The sequence below is a fragment of the Mastomys coucha genome, unplaced genomic scaffold (genome assembly GCF_008632895.1).
Source record: "Mastomys coucha isolate ucsf_1 unplaced genomic scaffold, UCSF_Mcou_1 pScaffold22, whole genome shotgun sequence".
Classification (NCBI taxonomy): domain Eukaryota; kingdom Metazoa; phylum Chordata; class Mammalia; order Rodentia; family Muridae; genus Mastomys; species Mastomys coucha.
Window position 1 is genome coordinate 55,782,900 of NW_022196905.1, and position 22,138 is coordinate 55,805,037.

At 39.2% G+C, this 22,138-nt stretch overlaps 1 protein-coding gene across 3 annotated transcripts in view; it reads right to left on the reverse strand.

Annotated features, from left to right (window-relative positions):
- The window catches only part of Arap2 (ArfGAP with RhoGAP domain, ankyrin repeat and PH domain 2), a 171,843-nt gene that overhangs the window by 99,709 nt on the left and 49,996 nt on the right, over positions 1–22,138 (reverse strand). For all 3 annotated transcript variants that reach the window (XM_031342369.1, XM_031342371.1, XM_031342370.1), the window contains 2 exons: positions 14,598–14,667; positions 7,055–7,175 (listed from right to left, as the gene is read on the reverse strand). In XM_031342369.1, the coding sequence (XP_031198229.1) occupies positions 7,055–7,175; positions 14,598–14,667 (191 nt within the window). The remainder of the gene's footprint in view (positions 1–7,054; positions 7,176–14,597; positions 14,668–22,138) is intronic.

Genomic DNA, 22,138 nt, shown 5'->3' on the forward strand with positions numbered 1-22,138 from the left:
CTCTCTCTCATTCTCTCTCTCTCTTTTTTTTTTGGGAGAGGAACCTGGGAAAGTAGATATTGTAAATAAGAAAATATCTAATAAAAAAAAAAAGAGTCACAGGGACAAATGTTGAGATTACGACCAGCTTCAATTACAAGCCTACCCACAGGAACTTTATTGTGGATTACAACATGTCTTCATATAAGATGTACTCAAATTTAATTGGAAGATTACTTCACAATAAGTTGTAATATCTAAATTATCACTATTCCTACTCAACATTTAATGTACTAAAAAGAGCTCAATAATCAAAGTCAATATTTATTTTCCAGGCATTGGATAATCCCCACAAATGGGTTTTCTCACATATCTGGATGAAGTATATTCCAAAACACCCCAAAGCTACTATATATCTGAAAGCATTCTGGAATCTCGAGTTAATGTCAGTAAGCAACCACTCCTCCACAGTGTGACATCATCAGCAACAGGTCCAGCCTGCTCTATTTTGGGCAAGAGTTTCCACCTTACTGTGGTTATCACTTGTGAATGTTGGTGTCATACAAGATATTTCTGCCAAGTAATCTAAAGAATGGTTGCTTTGCTGGATACTCATAAATGTTTCAAATGTAACTATAACATAAAAAAGTAGACCAAAGCTTTGCAGTTCTTAGATAACAGCTAGCATATTATCTCAATCTCTCAGTAATTAATTTGAAATTGTCAACTGCTTGTTTTAAGCATACATATTAGCGCAGTACTACTATAAACTGATCGATCCCTAGGATCACTTAGCTCCTGAGGCCTCCAAGAATAATGGGTAGTAAGCAAAGACTAAGGACTGAATGTCCTGTTTGGGGCTGAGCACTCATCTCTCATTTACTTTAAACACTAGGAGCAGTCCTGTGTCTCCACATTCACTACAGCACACTGCAAAGAATAGAGTCTATGGATATAAATATAAAAATTTAGACTATTGTTTTATGCCAAGACTATTTAACTGTACCACACAGTAGTGAGGATCTACCTTCCCAGCCGTGGGGTTTGGACCAGGTTTACAGTCCCAGACATGCATTCCCTAATATAGGTGACCCTCAATTTGATAAGTCTCCGAGAAAATTTCAGAAAAGCATTAAGGAAGCATGTAAGAGGCAAATGTGTGTGAGTGTGTGGGGGGGGGGGCTTGAAATGCTATATTCAGTGTTGAACCATGAAAGGCAGTCTGTGTTCTTGGTGGAGCGAGGCTTACTCTGGAGACCCAGTAGAGAATTCTACAAGGGACGGAACAGTAAAGCTATGCCCCCAGATATAGACGTTGACCAGGAGCCCTCCAACTCCATTATCCTGTGGCTAGACAATGCCCCAGGCTCCCAGTATTCTGGCTAGACTCCACCCCCACAGTCACCTGACTGTCACCAGGTATGCCCTAGCCCACTATAAAAGGAGCTGTTTGCCCCCTCCTCTCTCTTACTCTTAACTTCTTGCTCTTACTCTCACCTCTCACCCTCCTTCTCCCCCTTCCCCTCTCTCCACTTGGCCAGGGCCAGCCTCTTAACTTTTCTATCTTCTCTCTCTCTCTTTTCTACAGTAAATGCCTTAAGACCATGGACTACCTCCTTTCATCTAGACTTGCTGTGCTGGAGCAATAGATTAAGCCTTCCCCTAAAGAGCCTTGTCTAAATCTCCCACAGGAAAGTCTCCCAGTGTTTCCGGACCAAGGACTCACCCTGGGGCCCCCACCTTGTTCTCAGCTCTCCCATGGTATCCAGCAGCCAGCAGCAAGCAGCATCTGGGATGTCTGAGATTGAGAACCCACAGGGCTGCTCCCTCACCACCCCCAGCCCCCTCCCACCCCCCACTCCCTCTGACTAAGGTAGTGGCTTCCCACAGCCAGATGCCCACCCAGAGGTGTGGAGAGCTTGGGCAGTCTCCCGCCCAGCCAGAGTACCTGAGCTCTGGCAGGACTTGGGCCCTTCCCACCCCTTTATTCCCCCACCACTCGGAGGTACAATGCCGGACAGTGAGTATCCTTCAGCACAGGATAGTCATTGCAAAGGTGACTCCATTACAGTTACTGTTACTGATCTTGACAAGACTGGAATATCAAATGACAATCATACATACAGAAAAGCCTCATGGAGCCTATGCCTGACTGCGGAATTTTTTAAAACTTGGATTCTGGGTGAGGGACAGTCATCTTCAGTTGTGCACCAAACTGTTAGGCCATCAGGCTCCAATAAATACTTCTATACCCACACTAGAATTTGGAATCCTAACCTGGTCCTAAAACACAGATGAAGCTGGTGAAAATCAGTGTGTCATAAATCAGCACACACAAAAAGACATGAATGTGAGAAGGGAACCTTTTGGAGGAGGAAATGAGAAGTGGGGAGTGGGAGTAAAGAGAATTTTATACATGTACACACACACACACACACACACATATCAGTTTATTCTGATTCATTTGCAAGAGAAAACACACGAAGCTAAAGAAGCCACTAATTGTTTCAGAATAGCAATTAGAATTGAATTCAAATTTCAGAAAAGTTTACAGACACATATAGAGTTTGAAACTGGGCAAATGTATGAGTAGTACTGAGTATCAGTCAGTACTTTATTGTGTGTGTGTGTGTGTGTGTGTGTGTGTGTACACAAATGGCTGCTATGACCTGAGTGTAGAGGTCAGAGTACACCCTGTGGTGTCAGTGGGGGCCTTTTGCATTGTTTGTGACAGGCTGTTAGAATAACTTGCCGGTCAATGTCCAGATTATCCTTTAGCTGCTTCATATTTTGCCAAGCAGCACTGGAATCACAAACTTGCTTCTATCCCTGGCTTTATGTGCACTCTGGGATGGAATGCAGGTTCTCATCCTTGCGCAGTAAGTTCTTTACCACCAAGCTAGTGAAAAGTAGAGAAAGATTTCTACATTCCTTTGTTCAAAAGACATTATTTGTAATTTAGTATTTTAAAGGAATTTGGAATCCTAGCATAGTCCTAAAACATCTTTAAGAGACTTCCAGAACAGTATGGAGTTTCAACAAAGCAGAGTCACCTTTAATGAGAATAAGGAGGGTGAAAGACTGGAGAGTCAGAAAACATTTCACAATTTCCTGCTTCTGGCCATGTTGTTTTTATAACTCTGCTTCTTGTGCCAGGCCTAATAAACTGTTTGAAATTTAAAAGCCTCCCAGGTATGAGAGTCAGAACTGCCTCGGGGGTGTGGGGAGGGAACTGTCTGATGCCTGTAGCTGAGTGGCTGGCCAGCCTGCAATCCAGTGTCTGCAATGCGCTCAGACGGACAGACACACCACCTTCAAATGACAGCCAAGATGTGAGAACAGTGCTGGACAGGAACCCCATCAGAATTATTCATCTCTGCTCTAGCCCTGAGGGGTGGGTCCCCATAGCATCACCTGTCTGGAAAGTGTCATATGTGTAGCTATGAATAGATGACAGGAGACCATAGTGCCATGAACTCCACACCTATCTTATCCCAGACCAAGGAGTCAATGTGATATTTCTCTCTGAGGAAGACTATTTTCAACGCAATACAGTTTTAACGTAATGAACATTTAATTAAGAAAACAGCAATATTTTTATCCGTGTAACCAAGCCTAATCAAAACATTAGACATTTTGAATGTGAAAAATGCTAAACTGCAATGGTATTTTAGGTTTGATTTACAGAAGTGGCTACTCAGACATAATGCTCTACAAAACACTCCATCGTAGAGGCTGTTGAGGATCTATGGGGCGATTTATAAAGGAATGAGGGTGGCTGTAGGCCAGGTTAGTGATCTCTGTGTCAGGGTTGTTTTCTTGTAAATACCAAGTGAACTCGAATAATCTGATTCTTGTGTCCTAAGTGTGTGTTATCTTCAACCTCCAGGAGGTAACCAAAGGTAACAGCCATGCTCTGGGTGGCTTTTGGGAGTTACAGTCCTACAGCATGGCTTCCATAGTACCAGAAAATACTACGAAAGCGTCCAAGGGAAGGAATAGATTAACAATCAGCTGCGACATCCGTGAACCAGAGCAATGAGGAAAATGGAAGATGCCCATAAGGCACAGTAAAGGGCACTCACATGCTGATGGTAACCAGGTAGCAGCCTAATTAGACTTAAAGTCCACTCAACAGGAGGGAACAATGTCTGGTACAAGAAAGGTAGCCACTAGTGAGGTCATGGGTTTAAGAAGATAATCTACTGTAGCCACTTTGCTAGACTAGCATAATTCCTTACTACACTCTAAATTTTATCCTTATACTCATCTGGAAGCTGAGCTACCACCCCATGTCAAGGAAGCTTCTCTTCAAAGTAAATGGAGACAATAGCAGGAAACCTCGCCTAGACACAATACAGACATCAAAGGAGGATGGGAGCCCAGTCACATCTACAGCACAGCTCCTGCATCCACGGTTCAGGCCACCAGGTAGATGAGGGGGGTGGGGAGGAAAAATGTGAAGAGCCAGAATACCAGGAAGTCTGCAGCTGTGACAGTGTCTCTCCCAGAAATGTTTGCAGAAACAACATCTGAACAACGGCAATAGCAACAGATGTGTTACAAGAAAGGGAGAAAATTTTCACAGGGTCACAGCAATGGATAGTAGCTACAGGCAACTGCAGAGTACTGACAGAGAAAGTTAGCCTCTTCCAGGGATGAGCACCCCAACTGGTTAACCAATAGAAATTGATGATCCCTGAAACCAAATACAGACAAACAAAAACTGACTCAGCAGGTTCTATTTACATATTTATAAATGTGTGTGTGTGTGTGTGTGTGTGTGTGTGTGTGTGTGTGTAAAACAATAACTAGGGAAGAACAGGTTTTCTTGAGCTTAAAGGTAGAACATGAAAGGAGTTTGAGGGCAGTCACTTGGGAGGGGCTGGACAAAGGAAAAGAGGGGAGGAAGCATCGTTTTTAGTTAAAAATGTAATTAAAATTAAAAATATAGAAATATGAGATGTTTTCTACATTATCCATATACAAGATCAACACCGATTTCTGATACAATATAGTACGTCCTACAAGTATTGCTATTCGATATTTTTATGCTATGTTTTGGGGGCTTAGTGTGGTGTTTATGTTTTCAGCAGCAAGATAAGCTTCTAGTTTGATCTCATAAATCATCAGTAATCAAAGTCTGAAAAACACTGCTCCCTGACAGGCAGCTGGACACACTCACTATTGATTACTGTCTTAGTCAGGGTTTCTATTCCTGCACAACATCATGACCAAGAAGCAAGTTGGGGACGAAAGGGTTTATTTGGCTTACTTCCACATGGCTGTTCATCATCAAAGGAAGTCAGGACTGGAACTCAAGTAGGTCAGGAAGCAGGGGCTGACACAGAGGCCATGGAGAGATGTTTATTACTGGCTTTCTTCCCCTGGCTTGCTCAGCCTGCTCTCTTATAGAACCCAAGACTTCCAGCCCGGGGATGGCACCACCCACAAGGGGCCCTACCCCCTTGATCACTAATTGAGGAAATGCCCCACAGCTGGATCTCATGGAGGCACTTCCCCAACTGAAACTCCCTTCTCTGTGATAACTCCAGCCTGTGTCAAGTTGACACACAAAACTAGACAGTAAAATTACCTTTAGCAATAGCGGGAACTTTCTAGAAATATATATTTATTGAACACTTTCTTGATGCCGTATGTTAACACATGTCCTGGGATTGGAGTAGTCTAAAGGGCAATGCTGCTGCACAGTGTTAGCAGGATAGTCTCCATCTGCTGGTAGATGCTTTCATGTTTAAAGCAGAAAAATAATCATGCAGGGTGCACTACAAGGTTGTTAAGATGCTGAATTTGACAAAATGCCTGGCATATACACAATATTCAGTAATTTCCTCATGCATGCATTACTGAAATAGAGCATACGGGGATCTCACTTTGCTAAAAATCAGGTTAGTGATAAATCCACACCAACACAGTTCCTGATACAAGTAGATCTCTCAGCATTTAATCAGGATGTAGCCTCACCTGTGTTATCTAAAGCTAGCTGGGTTCACGGCCATCCACATCATGAGGATCAACCAAAAGTATGATACAGAATATTCATTCCCTATTACTTTTCCCTCCTGTACTCACCAACCTCAGAAAATATTCTTCTGTACACTTAGACTCAGGGCAAAGCACAAGTCACATTTCTACTGTTGTGTCCACATTTGTCTGTGTGTGTATGTATGTATGTCTGTATGTACACATGCACATCTATGTGCTCGGGAGTGGGAATATGCATGTGCCTTGAGCATAGGTAAGCCTGAAGAGGACTTGCAGGAGTGAACTGTCTCCGTCCACGGAATGGTTCCCTGGGATAAACTGGAGTTATCCTTCTCAGCAGCGAGCATTCCTCTCTCCCCGACACGTCACCTTTGAGTCAGGAGCTCCAGGGCTGATGATGCCCATGAAAATAATACGGTGAGCAGAGCCAGCACGGGTCTGGAACCCATCCATTACTGTGCCAGTGTATTTGGCTAAGAACTTCCTTCTTTGTGTTTCCCTACAATCAACTTGTTTATAATTAGGACATTTGCTTTGCAGTATTAAATACCTACTTTGCACTGTCAAAATCACACACTGAAATGGTCTCTGTGAGAGGATATTTTTGTCCACTTTTTATTGTTATATAGCTGTAGCTTAAACAAATGTCCTATACTTAATAGCTCCATACTAAATGATTTTTGTATATAACAATAACCACACAAAGAACAACTTGTCAATATAGGTTTTAATACTATGCATTCAAAAAACTTTTTAAAATTATAAATTTATTTGAAAGCAATAGAGTTAAAAGTGGCTGTTTTTCTTCACCTGTTTTATTAACCTGCTTTGTGAGAAACAAAGGGCTCTAAGTTATGTTTACAGTGATAATGAAATGATCTGAGACACATGTATGTTGCTGCATGCCTGAGTGCTCAGAGCTTGTAGAAATGAGGGCAGAGGATTCAGAGTTCAAGGTCAGTGTGGACTGAACACAGTTCTGTGTCAGCCTGAGTAACATAGCTAGATTCTTGCAAGAGCAATGGAGGAGGGAGGAAAAGAGAGAAAGAGGGATGGAAAATAATCTTACCTTCTTTTTCTACTCTAAAAACAAAAGTCCTTTGTGTTGTAACAATTTCAAATTTGTTGTCACCTTGAGCCCGTACTGTGGATATCGCAGTGAGGGGAATTATTCCTTTTGAGTACATCTCCTGTAGTAGTTAGAGAAGAGATGAAGACAGATAAGTATGAAATTCTGAACATGTTATAAAATAAAAAAGGCTCAGTATTCACAACAGTTTTCCTTCCATGATTCCTATGTAAAATTTTAAAGTGACAAATAAACACACTGATTTTCAATACTGCAAAAAAATTATGAAATGTCCTGTGCTTTTAAAAGAAAATGATATTTTCAATTTTCTAGATTTAAAAGGCAAAGCACCAAACACAAACAACACGGAGAGACCAGCAATATACACATCCTAAACCCAGAATTGTATTCTCTAAATTGGTCTGGTCACAATGATTCGATGGTGTTTGCAGGCATCTGCTGGTCACAACAGGAACTGTCACGGAACCATCTCAAAATACCAATATGCTGCATCATACAGAGAACAACACCTACCTAAGCAGCCTGTCAGATTTCATTAATCAACCGTGTCCCCAGTGCTCCGACGATGACGACTTTGATCTCATACTGAATCATGTGTTTTTTATTCTCTAATGAATGATGGGTAAGAAAAACCCAGGCACGGTAGTTCATACTTTCATTTCAAAACTTTGGGAGGCTGACATGAAAGGATGGTCCTGGGCTAGAGGCTAGCCTGTGCTACAGTGTAAGACGACGCCTCTGGCCAACAGTAACAGCAAGTGAAGAACGGTGCACGTGCTGCTGGGAATCAGCATTCACACACATATTACAATTTGCCTCCCAAGGTCTTCAAAACCCTGACCACTTTCTCTCATTCTTTATTTCCCTTAGAATTCCCAAACTACTGGGTAGAATGACCACCAACGATTTACTGAGAGTGAAATATCAATAGTGTCCTGTGTTAGAAACTTCAGATTCATTATCCACCTAAGAAACCCCGTAAATTAAGTGAATTCAAATTTTGGGACACAGAAGTCAAAAGACATAAACCCTTAATTGCTTTCAACAGGCAGAGAAGTGTTTTATAAACATGGGGAAATCTCAGCCTGACTTTTAGAAAACTTAACGTTTCCTAAATTGCTAAGTGGGCAGACAGAATTTGGATGAGACAGACTGAAAGGAAAAAAAAAAAGAACAGAAATGGAGTAATGAGAAATAGATTCCCCCTCTAGAAAAAAATACAGTAAATAATAAAGAACACAGAGTTGTCAAGAAAGATGAGGCTGTAAGACCATTCTCACATCAGAAGGTATGGCTATCAAAAGAGTTTATGTAGGCCCTTTATGGTTTTTCTTCCATTCTCTCCCATGGCAGTAGCTACATTTTATAGTTTGAATACTTAAGTCCCCTTCCGAGGTCAAGTATGAAGAAAGTGGGACCTGGCTGGTAACAATATTTTAGAAGGTGGTAGTAAGTTTAAGTAGAGATATTTTGTCTCACAAACACAAAATCCAAACCAGTGGTTCTCAACCTGTGGGAACCCATGTCTCCAAAACTATTTACATGGATCCTAGGGGAAACCCATGTCTCCAAAACTATTTACACTAGGATCCATAGCAGTAGCAAAATTACAGTTATGAAGTAGCAACAGAAATAATTTTATGGTTGAAAGTCTCCACATCTTGAAGAAGTCTCTAAAAGGGTCACAGTATTAGGGAGGTGGAAAAGCATTGTTTTAACCTAAGGTAAGTTAGAAACTCCAGTTATGTGGGAACGCAGATACTCATACTCAAGACAGTTCAGGAAAAGAATGTACTATATTGAGAGCACTCCTCTCTCAAGACCCTTCTGCCCTCACAGACAGATGAGATCAGCAACACTGTGTTCTTCAGGAAGGATATATCCTCTCTGCTTGCCAACCTGCACCTGATGAGCCAAGTATCTTCTTTAGTTTTCGTAACAACTTCCCCTTCACTCTTCTTTTTTAACATCGCTTCCTTGTATTGATGTATATGTCAAAGTCCTATTCACACCCTAACAACATTCTAAATACATACAGCGTGTATGCTTCAGTTCCTAGATCTTCTCGTGTAGCCAACAATGAATATGGCATTCACGTGTGACTCAGGAAAGTCAATGGCTTTCCATCCATACTCAACTCTGAATGGTATTCACATTTAAAATGAGTCCTTCATAGATCAGTGTAAATACACTCCACTGAACAACTTGTTTCTGCTCAGAACCTTCATCCTTACTGTGGAGTCATGTGACAAGAATTCTGAGTACTTGGGAGAATACTCCAAGAAAAGAGGACAAGAATCTCGTGACCTCAGTCTGTTCAAGACATAGACTTGCTCTTGGAATGCGGTTTTGTGCTATTCCTAGGTGTAGTGGACAGGAGTTATTTTACTTCCAATTATTCATTATTGATCGTTATTGTTATTTGATTATTTCAACTATTTTTTATATGCCTCTATGGGAAAACATGTTATTGCAATGTTGAGCTTGTCCTGGCAGTTTTACACAGCTTGAAGTCATAGAATTGTACTCATCTGATCTCTCTTAACTCTCGGAGTAGAAACTGTCTGAGGCTCTGAATGGTAGTTGCCAAAGACTTTAGTCTGCTTCATTTATTGGTTCCATTCTTTCAGGTCCTGCCGTTCCTAACGCAGTGACACTCGTCAGTGCAACTACTCCAGTTTAACAGTGATATGTATACTTGCTTTATAATAAACATACATTGAAGTGATGTGTATATTTGCTTTATAATAAACATACATTGAAGTTTAGATAATAATCAAAATGATCACGACATGTGATAATCTTATTAATGACGTCTTTCAGTATAGACTTAAATCATTCAACTATTTCCCTTACCAACTGTCTTATACTCGTTGCTACAGAAATATTTTTGAATGATTGAATCCCATGTCTAGTCACAATTATACCAAATCATGACAGCTCATTTTTAATATTTTTAGAATTTCTTTTATCACTTCTACTACACCTAAATATTACAACACACCTTCATAATTTATAATGCTGCATTTATTACAAAACTCTCCTAAATTGCCTTTGTCCTGTCAACTTGTTTTCCTGGTAGAGTCCCTGACAGATTATAGATCAATAGTCATCCAGCAGAAGAAAACAAAGCAAAGGTTTATGGAGGAGAACACCAAAAAGGGTTGAAATTTACACATGGTTTTGAATGTAAATTTATTCATCTATCTATCTATTTATTATGTATTTATTTAGGTGTATGTGTATGGGCATTTATGTGCAGGTCAGAGCAAAACTTGCTGGAGTTGATTCTATCCTTCTATTGTGTGGGTCCCAGGAATTGAACTCACACTTTGGGGCAATCACCTTTACCCAGTGAGCCATCCTGCAGGTCCTCATGTAGGTTTCAACAGCTACAAACAGCTTCAATGGATTAAATAGCTAAAGAGGTTCAAACAGAAGACGAGAAAGAAAACACAAAGAGTGAAAACATGGAAGGGAAATGAATGATCCTCAAGTTGCCTAGTGTATGCAGCCAAATGATCATGGGGGTTATTAAAAAGAAATGCATAACAGGATTGGCTTACCAAACATCATTACATAGAAATGTATAACAGCACTGGTTTATGGAAGGGAACTCTGGAAATCAAAGTAAGTTAAAACAGCAATATGAGGGCAAATCTGGACCACTAGACACTGTAGAGCCTGGGAAGAAGAGAACATCGCCCCACTGTCAGGCCAGCTACAGAGGTGGAAGGAGCAGGGCATTCTTAGAAACAGCTTATGAATATGTTTGTTATACATATGCCATGGCTGACACCAAACAGTGGGAGTTGTTAAATGTCTAAAATCATTTACAATTGTTACCCAGGTGTTCTTTTACAAAACCTTAATTTCCTAAGAATTATAATGGCTTAGGAAAAAAGCTCCCTAATGAGATAATTAGCAGTTCGTTCTGTGCTACCTCTAACCCCTTTGTCAGTGAAGAAAATCTAAACAACACTGAAAAAAAAATAGGAAAAAAAGAATGAAAGAAAAGGAAGAAGATATTAGCCAGCAGTTCATTTAAAAAAAAAACTACATGCCTATAAATAACAATGATACAATAGTCAACAGATAATAACTTCTCATAGAGACATGTCGAAAACAAAGAAATGATCAAAAGTATTTTGCAAACCAAATACTGTGTCAGGTCGACCCCAGGAAGCCAGAGGGTACCAAACAATTCATTTATAATCTATTATGAGATCTCAGGTAAAATGTGATTTTTTTTTCAGCACTGTAGGGTTGAGTGTATATTTTTCATGTAACAACAATATAAAGACAATACAGAGTAAAAACAAAACAAAACAAAAAAACAAAACAAAGATGGATAGCAGGCTCAAAACTGCCTGTTTTCTGAAGTGTGAAATTTTAAGGCACCCTTTGAAGTTTCACCACACAGATATCTAGGTCAAATCTGTCATTTATCTGCCACTTTCAGATGATGAAACAACCACAGGGCAATTTTGCCCACCCTGAGTGGGAATTGGGGTGAGTAGTTAGATTTCTTAGCAGGGCCTCTGATACCAGGGCCTTGTGAATAGCAGTGTTTCTGTAATACAATGAGGAAATCCTCAGGGAGGCATCATTGGGCCATGCTGAGGAACATGGAAGAAAAACAGAAAATGGCACTTCTGCCTATCACCTCCTGATGCCCACCCACACACTTAGGGGCACATGGAGACCTTCACTTCTGCCTATCACCTCCTGATGCCCAACCACACACTTAGAGGCACATGGAGACATTCATGATTCAAACATTCGATTCACACAACTGCTACACTGCACAGCTGGCCAGAGCATTAGCTGTGATCAGTAAGCGGCTTTCTTTTCAGAAGGTCCCAGGTACAAACTGTGCCCTTTTAAGAAACAACCAGACCATGCCTCTCCCCCGCCCCCCTCAGCTCCCAGGGACTAAACCACCAACCAAAGAATACACATGGAGCGATCCATGATTCCAGCCACATATATATCAGAGGATGGCCTTGTTGGGCATCAATTGGAAGAGAGGCTCTTGGTCCTGTAAAACCTCCATGCCCCAGTGTAGGGGAATGCCAGGGTGGGGAGGCAGAAGTGGGTGGGTGGGGGAGGGAGCACCCTCGTAGAAGCAGAGGAAGGGGAGATGGGATAGGGGGTATCTGGAGGCAAAACCAGGAAATGGGATAACGTTTGAAATGTAAATAAATAAAATATCCAAGAAAAAAAAAAACAAAAAAGAAAAAAAGAAACAACTCCCAAATGGTGGAATGTTGTGGCAGGATGAAATCGATCGCCTGAGTGCAAATGACCGAAGTGTCTGAGGAGATATACAACTGGAATATGCTTTAAAGAGTGGTGTTCAGTTAAATGACTTCTAGGAAATCACACAAATATAAACTTTTAATAACGATTTTTGTTGCATGACTATCAGAAATGACAAACACGCTCCCTGCTGAGCAAGGCTGAGGGGCTCTGAGATGATGGAGAGAAAACCAGTCTGCTTGAACACATAGCAGAAATCCCTCCTTAAGTGGGGGTACCAAAAAAACCATACCAACACAACTACAAGAAAAGAAAGCCTTCCTACTCCTGACTACACGTCCTCTGTACTCCAATAAAATCAACAAGAGACCAGACACTAAGGGACAGTGCCAGTTCGTTTCTCCCAGGTCACTCTGGTTATGAGCCTAATCTTGAACAGCGAAGCCATTTTCTTTGTAGGTTTTTTGTTTCTGTCACTGTGTCTGCCTACCTCGTTTTTTGTTCGTTTTAATTTTTCTTGAAACAGAGAGTATACACTTAATGTTAAGTAGAGAGGGAGGTGGGGAGGATCTAGGAAGAGTTGTAAAAGAGGCAAAAGCCAAGATTCATGTATTATATGAAAAATATAATAAAAGAGAAAACCAACAACACAAGTGATATACTCAGGTCTCAGGACATAGAATTCCCTGTGGGTATCATGGACACATGTGATACACTGTGAAGGGGAACTATATAAACAAACAAGAAATGGCTGACAAGCAAATACTGGTTACAAACATTAATCCCATCACTTTGCAAGCCATGAGGATGTTTGTTTAAACCAATGTGTTACTCTATCTAGGTCACTGTATAGATGAGTCCAATCAACCTGAAGCCCCCTCACCATGGAGGCAAGAGCTTGTTGCGTGCTATTTTCTGTCTGTACGTATATAAACTCGTGTGCCTTCCAGCAGTAGACACATCTCTCTTCAAGATACTTTTCATCCGAATTATATTTTATATTTAAATTAACTAAAGGGTGGTACATTTATTAGTTTCACCTATTCACCAAGGAAACTACCAAACAGAAGTCAAAAGGGTGATACAGTGGTTACCTATGTAAGTTCTAAGTTTAACAATTGATAACCCTATCCCTCTGTATCTGAGAAGGATTGAGTCCAGAATCTCATCAGATACCAGGACCCACAAATGCTCAAGCCCTTAACTATAACAATATTTTGCCTCCATATAACCTATACATATCTTTCTGAATGATTAATCACCTCCAGATTACTTATGATATCTTATATATGGTCATGTATGTAAACAGTTACTTTAATGTATAATTTAAAGAATAAGAAAAAAAAGATGCCTATGTCCAGTACAGGTGGAATGTTTTACGTATTTCTGATGGTTTCATCCACACCAATGTACAAGCTAGGATACAGAGGACTAATCATGTCACTGTATAAATTACAGAATTTGTTATATTTAACTATTCATGCATACAAACACATGTATATATTGGGAAACAAAATGTATACACAGGTAATCCTTTTTTTACTGTTTTCCATTATAACATAATCCCCACAAATATTTCAGCCTATATCTCTTTAAAAAAAGGACATATTCAAAGATTAAGAAGACATTCCCAGAACTCTGTCCAAGGAATATCCCTCTGCTACTCCCAACAACAGACAGGGCATTCAGTAGGCTTTAAAGTACACAGCCCTATCAACATCATCTCCACATCCCCCTCTCACAAAGCTCATTCCCAACATAACCAGAAAATACTACCTATTTTGTGATATGGTCAAAACTTTCTCATGTAAGCTTTTTGCATATTCTTCCTATAAATAATTCTTATTCTCCAACATTTCTTCATGTAAAAAAACCTCTTTTCTTTCAAACTTGTAGCAATAGAATCCCATGCAAACCCTTCTCACTTCCAGAGAATGAGGCAACCCCTCCTTGCTTTTCAATTTTCTATTTATGGTGTGACTTGTATACATCCCTTGGTGCTCCAATTTTGTAGTCACCTTTATAAAGCTCATAGACTCTCCTATGGCTTGTAGAAGATGCTCCAAAAATAACTATAAGATATATAAGCTAAAAATTAGCTGTACATTCTATGAAATTAAATCATGAAAAGTGATTGTCATATTCCAGTTCCTTTCATGTTGATAATCTATTATCTACTCTTAAAATGTTCTGCAATTTCCTTGTTTCCTATACATGTAGTGTTTGTAAAATAATGTTTGAAGATGGTAAATGTACTTACTCTGTCATTATTGTAGTAAGAAATGCTAAGGCCATCAAATTTCACCCATCTCTTCTGAAACATGCGTTTTCTGTAAAATACATGAAAGCATTATTTTTACACTGCATTACATGAATTTAAATGTATTTGTAATGTCCCTATGTTGAGTACATTTCATTGTTCTGTTAGACAATAGAGGTAACAAAAGGCTGTAACAACTTTCAGGTCTAGATTTCTAGTTATTGTACACGGTGAAAATGTGTATAATAACACTTTCTAGTTAGATAATGTAGGTATCTGCAAAATAATAATGTCAACATTGCATTCACTTGCAGATGTGAGGGTCACTGCAAAACAAAATGAGGACCCGTCTGTCATCACTGAACCCACAGTCCATCAAGAAGATAATCCTTCACAGGACGCATCCCATGATGCTCTCATTTCTCATTAAGCTTATGCACAGATCTTATTTTACTTTGATCTTTGGTGAATGAATACTATGTTGCTAACCTAATACGACCCTGTTCATTGAATTTATACATATAAATTATTTTAAGTAAAGATGTTGAAATATCCATGCCAAACTAAGAAGTATTTATAATCTCTTTAAACAGCATACTGGTGAAATAGGATCATATTAAAGGCAAATGAAGTTTAAAAATCTGACACAAAAAAATCAAGGGAAAGTAAGATAATCGCATTTTGATATTTAGACTTTTAAAAGGACCATTTTTCTGACTTTACAGTGAACTGCTGAACTGGCTTTTGTGCACATATTTGGTTTCTGTTTTGATTCAGTCCCTTCCCTACCTCCTCACACCAAACACACACTCAACAGTCCCTAGTGTGAGAACCCTCTTCTTTACATGACTGATGCCATCCATCGAGCTGGCCTCTACTTTTTACAAATACTAAAACTAACTTCCTATTGCAAAAAGCAAAGCCAGTCAACATCAAGCATTTCTCTCTCTCCATCCCTTGTAGTTTTAAAACACACTGAAAGAGTTAGTATCATTTCCTGTGGCTTTCGTGAGAGTTAAAGATAGAAAAAGAATGTTCTGGCCCTGGGAGGGTTTTTCTCACTTTCTAGCCAATGGTCTATTCCAGCCAATGGTGTAAAATACAGAAAGATTCCCACACTAATCATTAACACATGTATGCATCTGTATAGCCAACCAGCTCTAATGACAAAACAGGGAAAGAAATGTAGTTCCCTAGTGCATACAATTTCACATACAAACACTGAATTAATGATTAAGAACCCTCGAGACCCTAACCTCATCTAACCACACTAGTCAATGGTCTCCTTCCAACTGATCCCCTCATCTGCTCCTGCCTAATTAACCTCTCTTGGCTTCTCCTGTCTCTTCTCCCAGCGATGTTCTGCATAGTCACATCTGACTATTCATTTCCAACAATCCAAGGACTCCTACATCCCCAGCACTAGCAGTTTGAAGGAAAGGCAATATTCAGTAAGCACACATTCTTTGCTCCTTATATATCTTATGTACCTATCCTCTCTCCTCCCAGTTGTTTAATTCCTCCCTCCAATTCTTACAAGGCAAGCAAAGCAGTTCTTCCTTCAGGGTCCCAACAGTAACTAGGGAAAGGACCTAGGGAACAGTAACTGACGTCCATTGAAACTGAACATAAGAGTTCAAGAGAACATACAACTTTCAACTTTGAGATATAAAATATCAGTATCTATGGGTAGAATAGAGACCCTAAATCCATTCCTAATCTCCCATTTCTTCTCTTACTAACTTTAAGTAGTATCCCTTCCCTGACAAACTAGTACATATCCAACCAGAGTTTTCCTGGAAAAGTGCCTCTAGTTTCCCTGCAACAGTTAATGCAAGCTCTTTATATATTTGTTGACATTCTTAATGCCAGCATCCCATAATCCATATTACTCTTTACAAGGACAAAGTACAGAAATGGTTCATCCTCGATTTATGATCAACTATGAACACTAAGACCAAAAGAGGTCTGCTTGCCGCCTCCCTCCCTCCCTCCCTCCCTCCCTCTCTCTCTCTCTCATGTGCGCGCACGTACACATACACACACACACATAAATGGGTTGAATGAACAAGTAATGTGACTAAGTATAGTCCTTTTAAAACCTAGCAGAAAGGCAGAAAAAGAAAATGTCCACAACAGGCTCATATACAATCTTCTTTTAAAATAATTGTTGCAGAAGAGCAGGTACATTTCCAAAAATTCAGAATTTACTGAAATCCACAGCCTAAGAGTAGCAAGTGGAAAAGGTCCAGAAATTATGTTAACACACCATAATTCAGATCTTTTTTTTTTAGCTATTTCGTTCTTTGTTTTTGTCTGTGGAAGTGTATAGCATATGATTGCTCATGCATGTACATGTGTATGTGTGCATCCATATATTTGTGTACATGCATATAGAAGCCAGAGGTCATTCCAAAACAATTTTCTATTGCTTTTCACCTCATTTCTTGAGACAGTCTCTCAGAGAGCCTTAATTTTGCCCTTTGTGCTAGACTATAGGCCATGGAGTTCCTGGGATCTTCCCATTTCCACACGGAGATCTGGGATTAGAGATGTGAGTGTCCATACCCACTGTACCACATTTAACATGGGTGCTAATGAGCACATCACAGTCTAAATGCCAGCTCTTTAGCCTAAAGCCACTTCCCCCGCCTGGATCCACAAACTCACACAGAATTCTGTCAAAAACCAGAAATATCCAACTGTTAGCAAGACTGTGTATGCTGTCATCTATAAAATTCAAGCTCAAAAATAATGTCCTTGGGTTACAGACAGACAAGAAAAAAAAATACAGCAAAACCGTTCCTAATTTTAAAGTCAGCTTAGGGTTCAGTGTTGCCCTGAATTCACAGCTGACCTCCAGTGTACTGCAGGCCAGCCTTGCCTTCCTGTGTGAGGGGCCAGGAGGCATGATTGTGAGAAATGTGAGGGCAGTAGGGCTGTTGTAGGGAGACTGACGGCTCAGTGCCCACTAGGCTAAGGGCTTTGCTTTGAAAAAAGACAAACAACCTTTGTCTTGTAACAACCTGAAGGGCATGAAAGAATCTTCCAGAAAGTGCAATATTCTCAACTGTAGGTAGTCATTTCATGTGTTCATCAATTTTAATCATGGTTTTGTATTTTCTTTCAAAATTGCTCAATTTCTTTGAGACTATGTGGAAGTAACAGTTAAGTCTCAACCTGTAAGCAGCAGAGTGAGTAGCCAGAGAACTGCCCTTCTAGAGCGGACATGAGGCATTTTGCTATCTTCTTACAGAAACGTCACTTCTGTTGTGCATTAAGTCTTTATGGGTGCTTACTCTGTGGACAGTTCCTTCTAAGTCATACTACCTCTGTCTATTCCTAGAACCTTCCTCACCTCCTGGCCCACCTGTAAGACATATTCGATGCTGAGGAATTTCTACCTGGTTCCTTCGCTGGCTCATTCCTCCCATCATCAAGTTCTCAGCTTAAAAGCCACTCTACCCAAATGTCAGCCATCTCAGGGGGCCTTCATCAGTCCCTGTTCTCCTGTTCATTTTCCTAATGACACTCAGCAAAAACTTTAATTGCACATTTGTTTTCGCCATTCCTCTCCTATATTATATTTGACATCTTTAAATACAGACCATTTCTGTTTGGTTTGTCCATGTAAGCTCACTGATTACAGATTCTCCTAGCAACCAATATGCACTCATAAAATGTTTACGAGTAAATGTGTACTGCACTGAAAAAAATATATACTTAAACTTGCATTTTATAAGCAGAAATGAGTGCAGAAACATGACTCCCTAACTGTTGTATTTTTGTTTTGGAATACTAGAGATCAGTTTGATTATATGAAAACAAAATCTTTATAAGAAAAATTAAGACCCTAGAGGAAACTTTAAAAGCTCATGATTGATTTAAAATAACTACAAGTACTGGTTTAGAATTAAATATTTTCTTTAACCACATCTCCCAGAACCTCCTGTCTTTAGCCTCTGGTAACCACCACTCAACTTTCCATTTACAGGGACACAACTTTTTAGTTTCCACACATAACTGGACAACTTTGCAATTTCAAGAAGAATGAGTTCTGGATTCCTAATATATAGATTGGTGATTATAGTTAATATATTTTTACTCCAAATTGGATAAAAATAATAGGTCATATAAATATAACCTCTGTGGTGACTGACTCAGTGTATAGATATACCAAATTATCTCATTTCATATAAATATATAATATATATGGAATGAAAATGTAAATATGGTTATATGATATATTGATTGATATTTTTCATTTAAAATTGAAATAATCAATATAAGATATATCTAAAATGAACTTAACTTTGAATAATCTATGTTGCTGATTAAATGTACCAACATACAATGAGTTTATTTCTGCAATGTGAAATTTAATACAGAATTCTAATAATTTAAGACAGAACAGAATTACATGCTTTTGTTTTATGCTACTTCATAGCAAATATAAAATTGAATTTAACATTATAAATCCTATAAATTCAAATGGCAACTAAATAATAAAAGGAAGACCTTGAGAAGTATTCTGATTCTAAATTTCAATATAAAATTTCAAATTTTTAATTTAATTTAATTTTGGCTGGGCATAACAGTGAATGATAAATAAACAGCATTTGGGAGGCTGAGACGGAATTATCAGTTGGAGGACATCCCCTTAGTACTGTAACATCTTAAAGTACTTAAAAATCTGTCTTTTGAATTTAATTTAACAGAGACTAGAGAGATGGCTAAGTGGGTGGAGTCTGGCATTCAAACACGATACTGGGAGTCCAGTTCATAGCACCGACACAAATGACACATGGGTGTTGGAACCGCGTCTGTTATGGAATTTGGGAAGTAGAGACAGCAAGATTCCCAGTGCAAAATGGATAGCCAGGATTGCTAAATCACAGATGTCTCGTTTCACTGGAGAAACCCTGCATCAATATAAAAGACAGAAAATAATCAAGGAAGATATACAATGTCAGTCAATGGCCTCCATTGGGATGCACACAAGCATGCATGTGTGCCTACACAAATATGCCCTGCACACATGCATACCACACACACACATACATAAACAAAACTATGCATCAACAACTTAGTTTGCTTCAAGAGATTCTCAAATCAATAAGAAGGAATTATGAAAGACAATGCACTTTGGGCTGTGTCCCCAACGTAATGCAATGCAAGTTCAATTGGACATAATAATACATTCCCAAGAAGAAATATTCAAGTTCCAGTAAGCAACACACATAATGCTTTATTCCAGGCACTGTGCCAAGCTACCTATAGACATTAACACATTTAATCTCCAAACGACCAAAGGAGAAAAATGTTATCCTTTCCTTAACAGATTCAGGCACAGAGCCACAGGTTAGTTATAGCATTCCTCCACTTCACACTACCAACGCAAACACTCTCCCAGATGACAGCATTCTTAACAAGCACCCAGAAGACTCCCTAGGAAACCTGACGGTCAAACAGCTCAGCCATGCCATTAGTAATAAGTGATAGCATTTGACCTCCACACGGTTTATATGTAAGCTTAATGCTGCAAAAATATTTCAGAGTCCCTTCAGGAATAAAGGTAACACAGACAGGAGGTATATTGGCCTGGGTTTTAGTTTCCCTTACTTTTAGCATTCTGAAAGGAAACATGTCTTTAAGGAGCCTTTTTTTTTTTTTTAGAATAATTTATAAGGCTTGTGAAGTATCACCAAACAGTTTTCTATAAAGTCTTCCCTTGAGCTCTGGCAGGACAGCTGTTTTGAAGTTTCAATTGCTTTCATAAAAACTGCTTCAACGCCTGTTGTCAGGTTTTGTCTCAAAATGTGTATCTTAGAAAGCTTTCTTTCATAACCATGTAAATACATGCAATTAAATCTCTATTTATGAAGGAGTCACACAGAGGCACTCTTGTGTAAATTCAAATTCCTTCTTCAGGGAAAGGCAGCCAGCTTTGGGATGGTTGTTAGTGGTGGTTGTGGTCATGGTGGGCTTTTGTTTTATTTTGTTGTGTTTTGACTTTGACACAAGGTCTCACCATGCAGTGCTGTCTTTCTGGAAAACCACTGTGTAGATCAGGCTGGCCTCCAACTCATGAAGATCTACCTGCCCCTGACTCCCAAGAACCTGGACAAAAGGTATGAGCCACTCACTACACCCAGCTTTGTTTCTTTTTTTTTTTTTTCTTTTTTTTTTTTAAGATTTAAAGATTGCCATCTTTAAGCTTCAAGAAAAATACTTTTAATCTAAAAAGCTCCTTAATCAATAGCATTAACAGAGAGATTAAGGCAGATAATACTCCCTTTAAGATACACAACTGGAATGATCCTGAGGCCATATTGTTAAATGCAAGGCTTTGATTACGCGGGTATTTATGCTCAGAATGTATGTCACATTTATTCTAAAAAAAACTCAGGTGGAAAAAAGGCCTCATCAGCATGCTGTTGAGGTCAGACTACCTTCTGTGCATGATCCTGAAATAAGGTACTGTCCATTCTTAGTCACTGCTCTGACACAAACCAGGTTCACTCTGTTTAAAACACTACAGTCTCTAGTCATCTACGTTTTAATTTACCTAATTACTCATCTTAGCTTGCTATCCATTCCTTTAATTCCTCTCTAAAGTATGAGGCTTTTCAATGATGGAGTATTAAGAATAAAGTGATTCTGACATAAGTACATGCAAAATGATTCTCCAGAATTTCTATAAAATGTCAGCAGTTTTCCAAAGTACATTTCCTCACTTTTAAGCACATCCAAGCACTACTTTCTAAGAGTATCTCACCAGATGCTTTGGGTAACAAAATAAACACAGACTTCACTTCATACTCTGCTTCCATGTCTTTTAATTGTGAGTCAGACTGAAAAATCAAACTGTTTAGCAAAAAAACTTCCAAGAACTTAAGAATTCCAGAAGTAAAGATGAAAGCACAGATTTTACTTACTAACACTGTTTTTATGGGCATATTATTATTTGTATATATTTATTTATAAGGGACAAAACTGTTGTTCTCATTCATGTGTATCTTTTGTTATGACTAACTCAAGGTATTTAGCCTAACCACCAGCTTAGATATTATAATGGATCACGGCTGACTGAATTCACATTGCTGACACAGTGTGAACTACAAGTGTATTAGCAAACCTTACTCGGACCTAAGTAGAAATAACTCTGTACTGCTTGAGTAATCTGGACCCACCCCTCCACTCTAGTTCTCTGGTAACCACTATTCTATACTCAGCTTCTATGAGAACTATTTAGATTCCACATCTATGTAATATTTCCATGTTTTGGCCTATTTCACTGGACACAGCATCTTCTAGGTATATCCATGTTGCCACAAATGCCATAATTTCATGTGAAGCCTGGTTTTTAAGGGTATGTACATGCATGTGTAAAGGTCAGGCGCCTTCCTCAGTCTCTTTCCATCTTATTTTTGAAACAGGGTCTCTTACTGAACTATTGATTTGACTAGACTATCTGGATAGAAATCCCATGCACTCGGGTTACAGGCACACACCAGTGTCACAGATTTTTAGGTAGATAT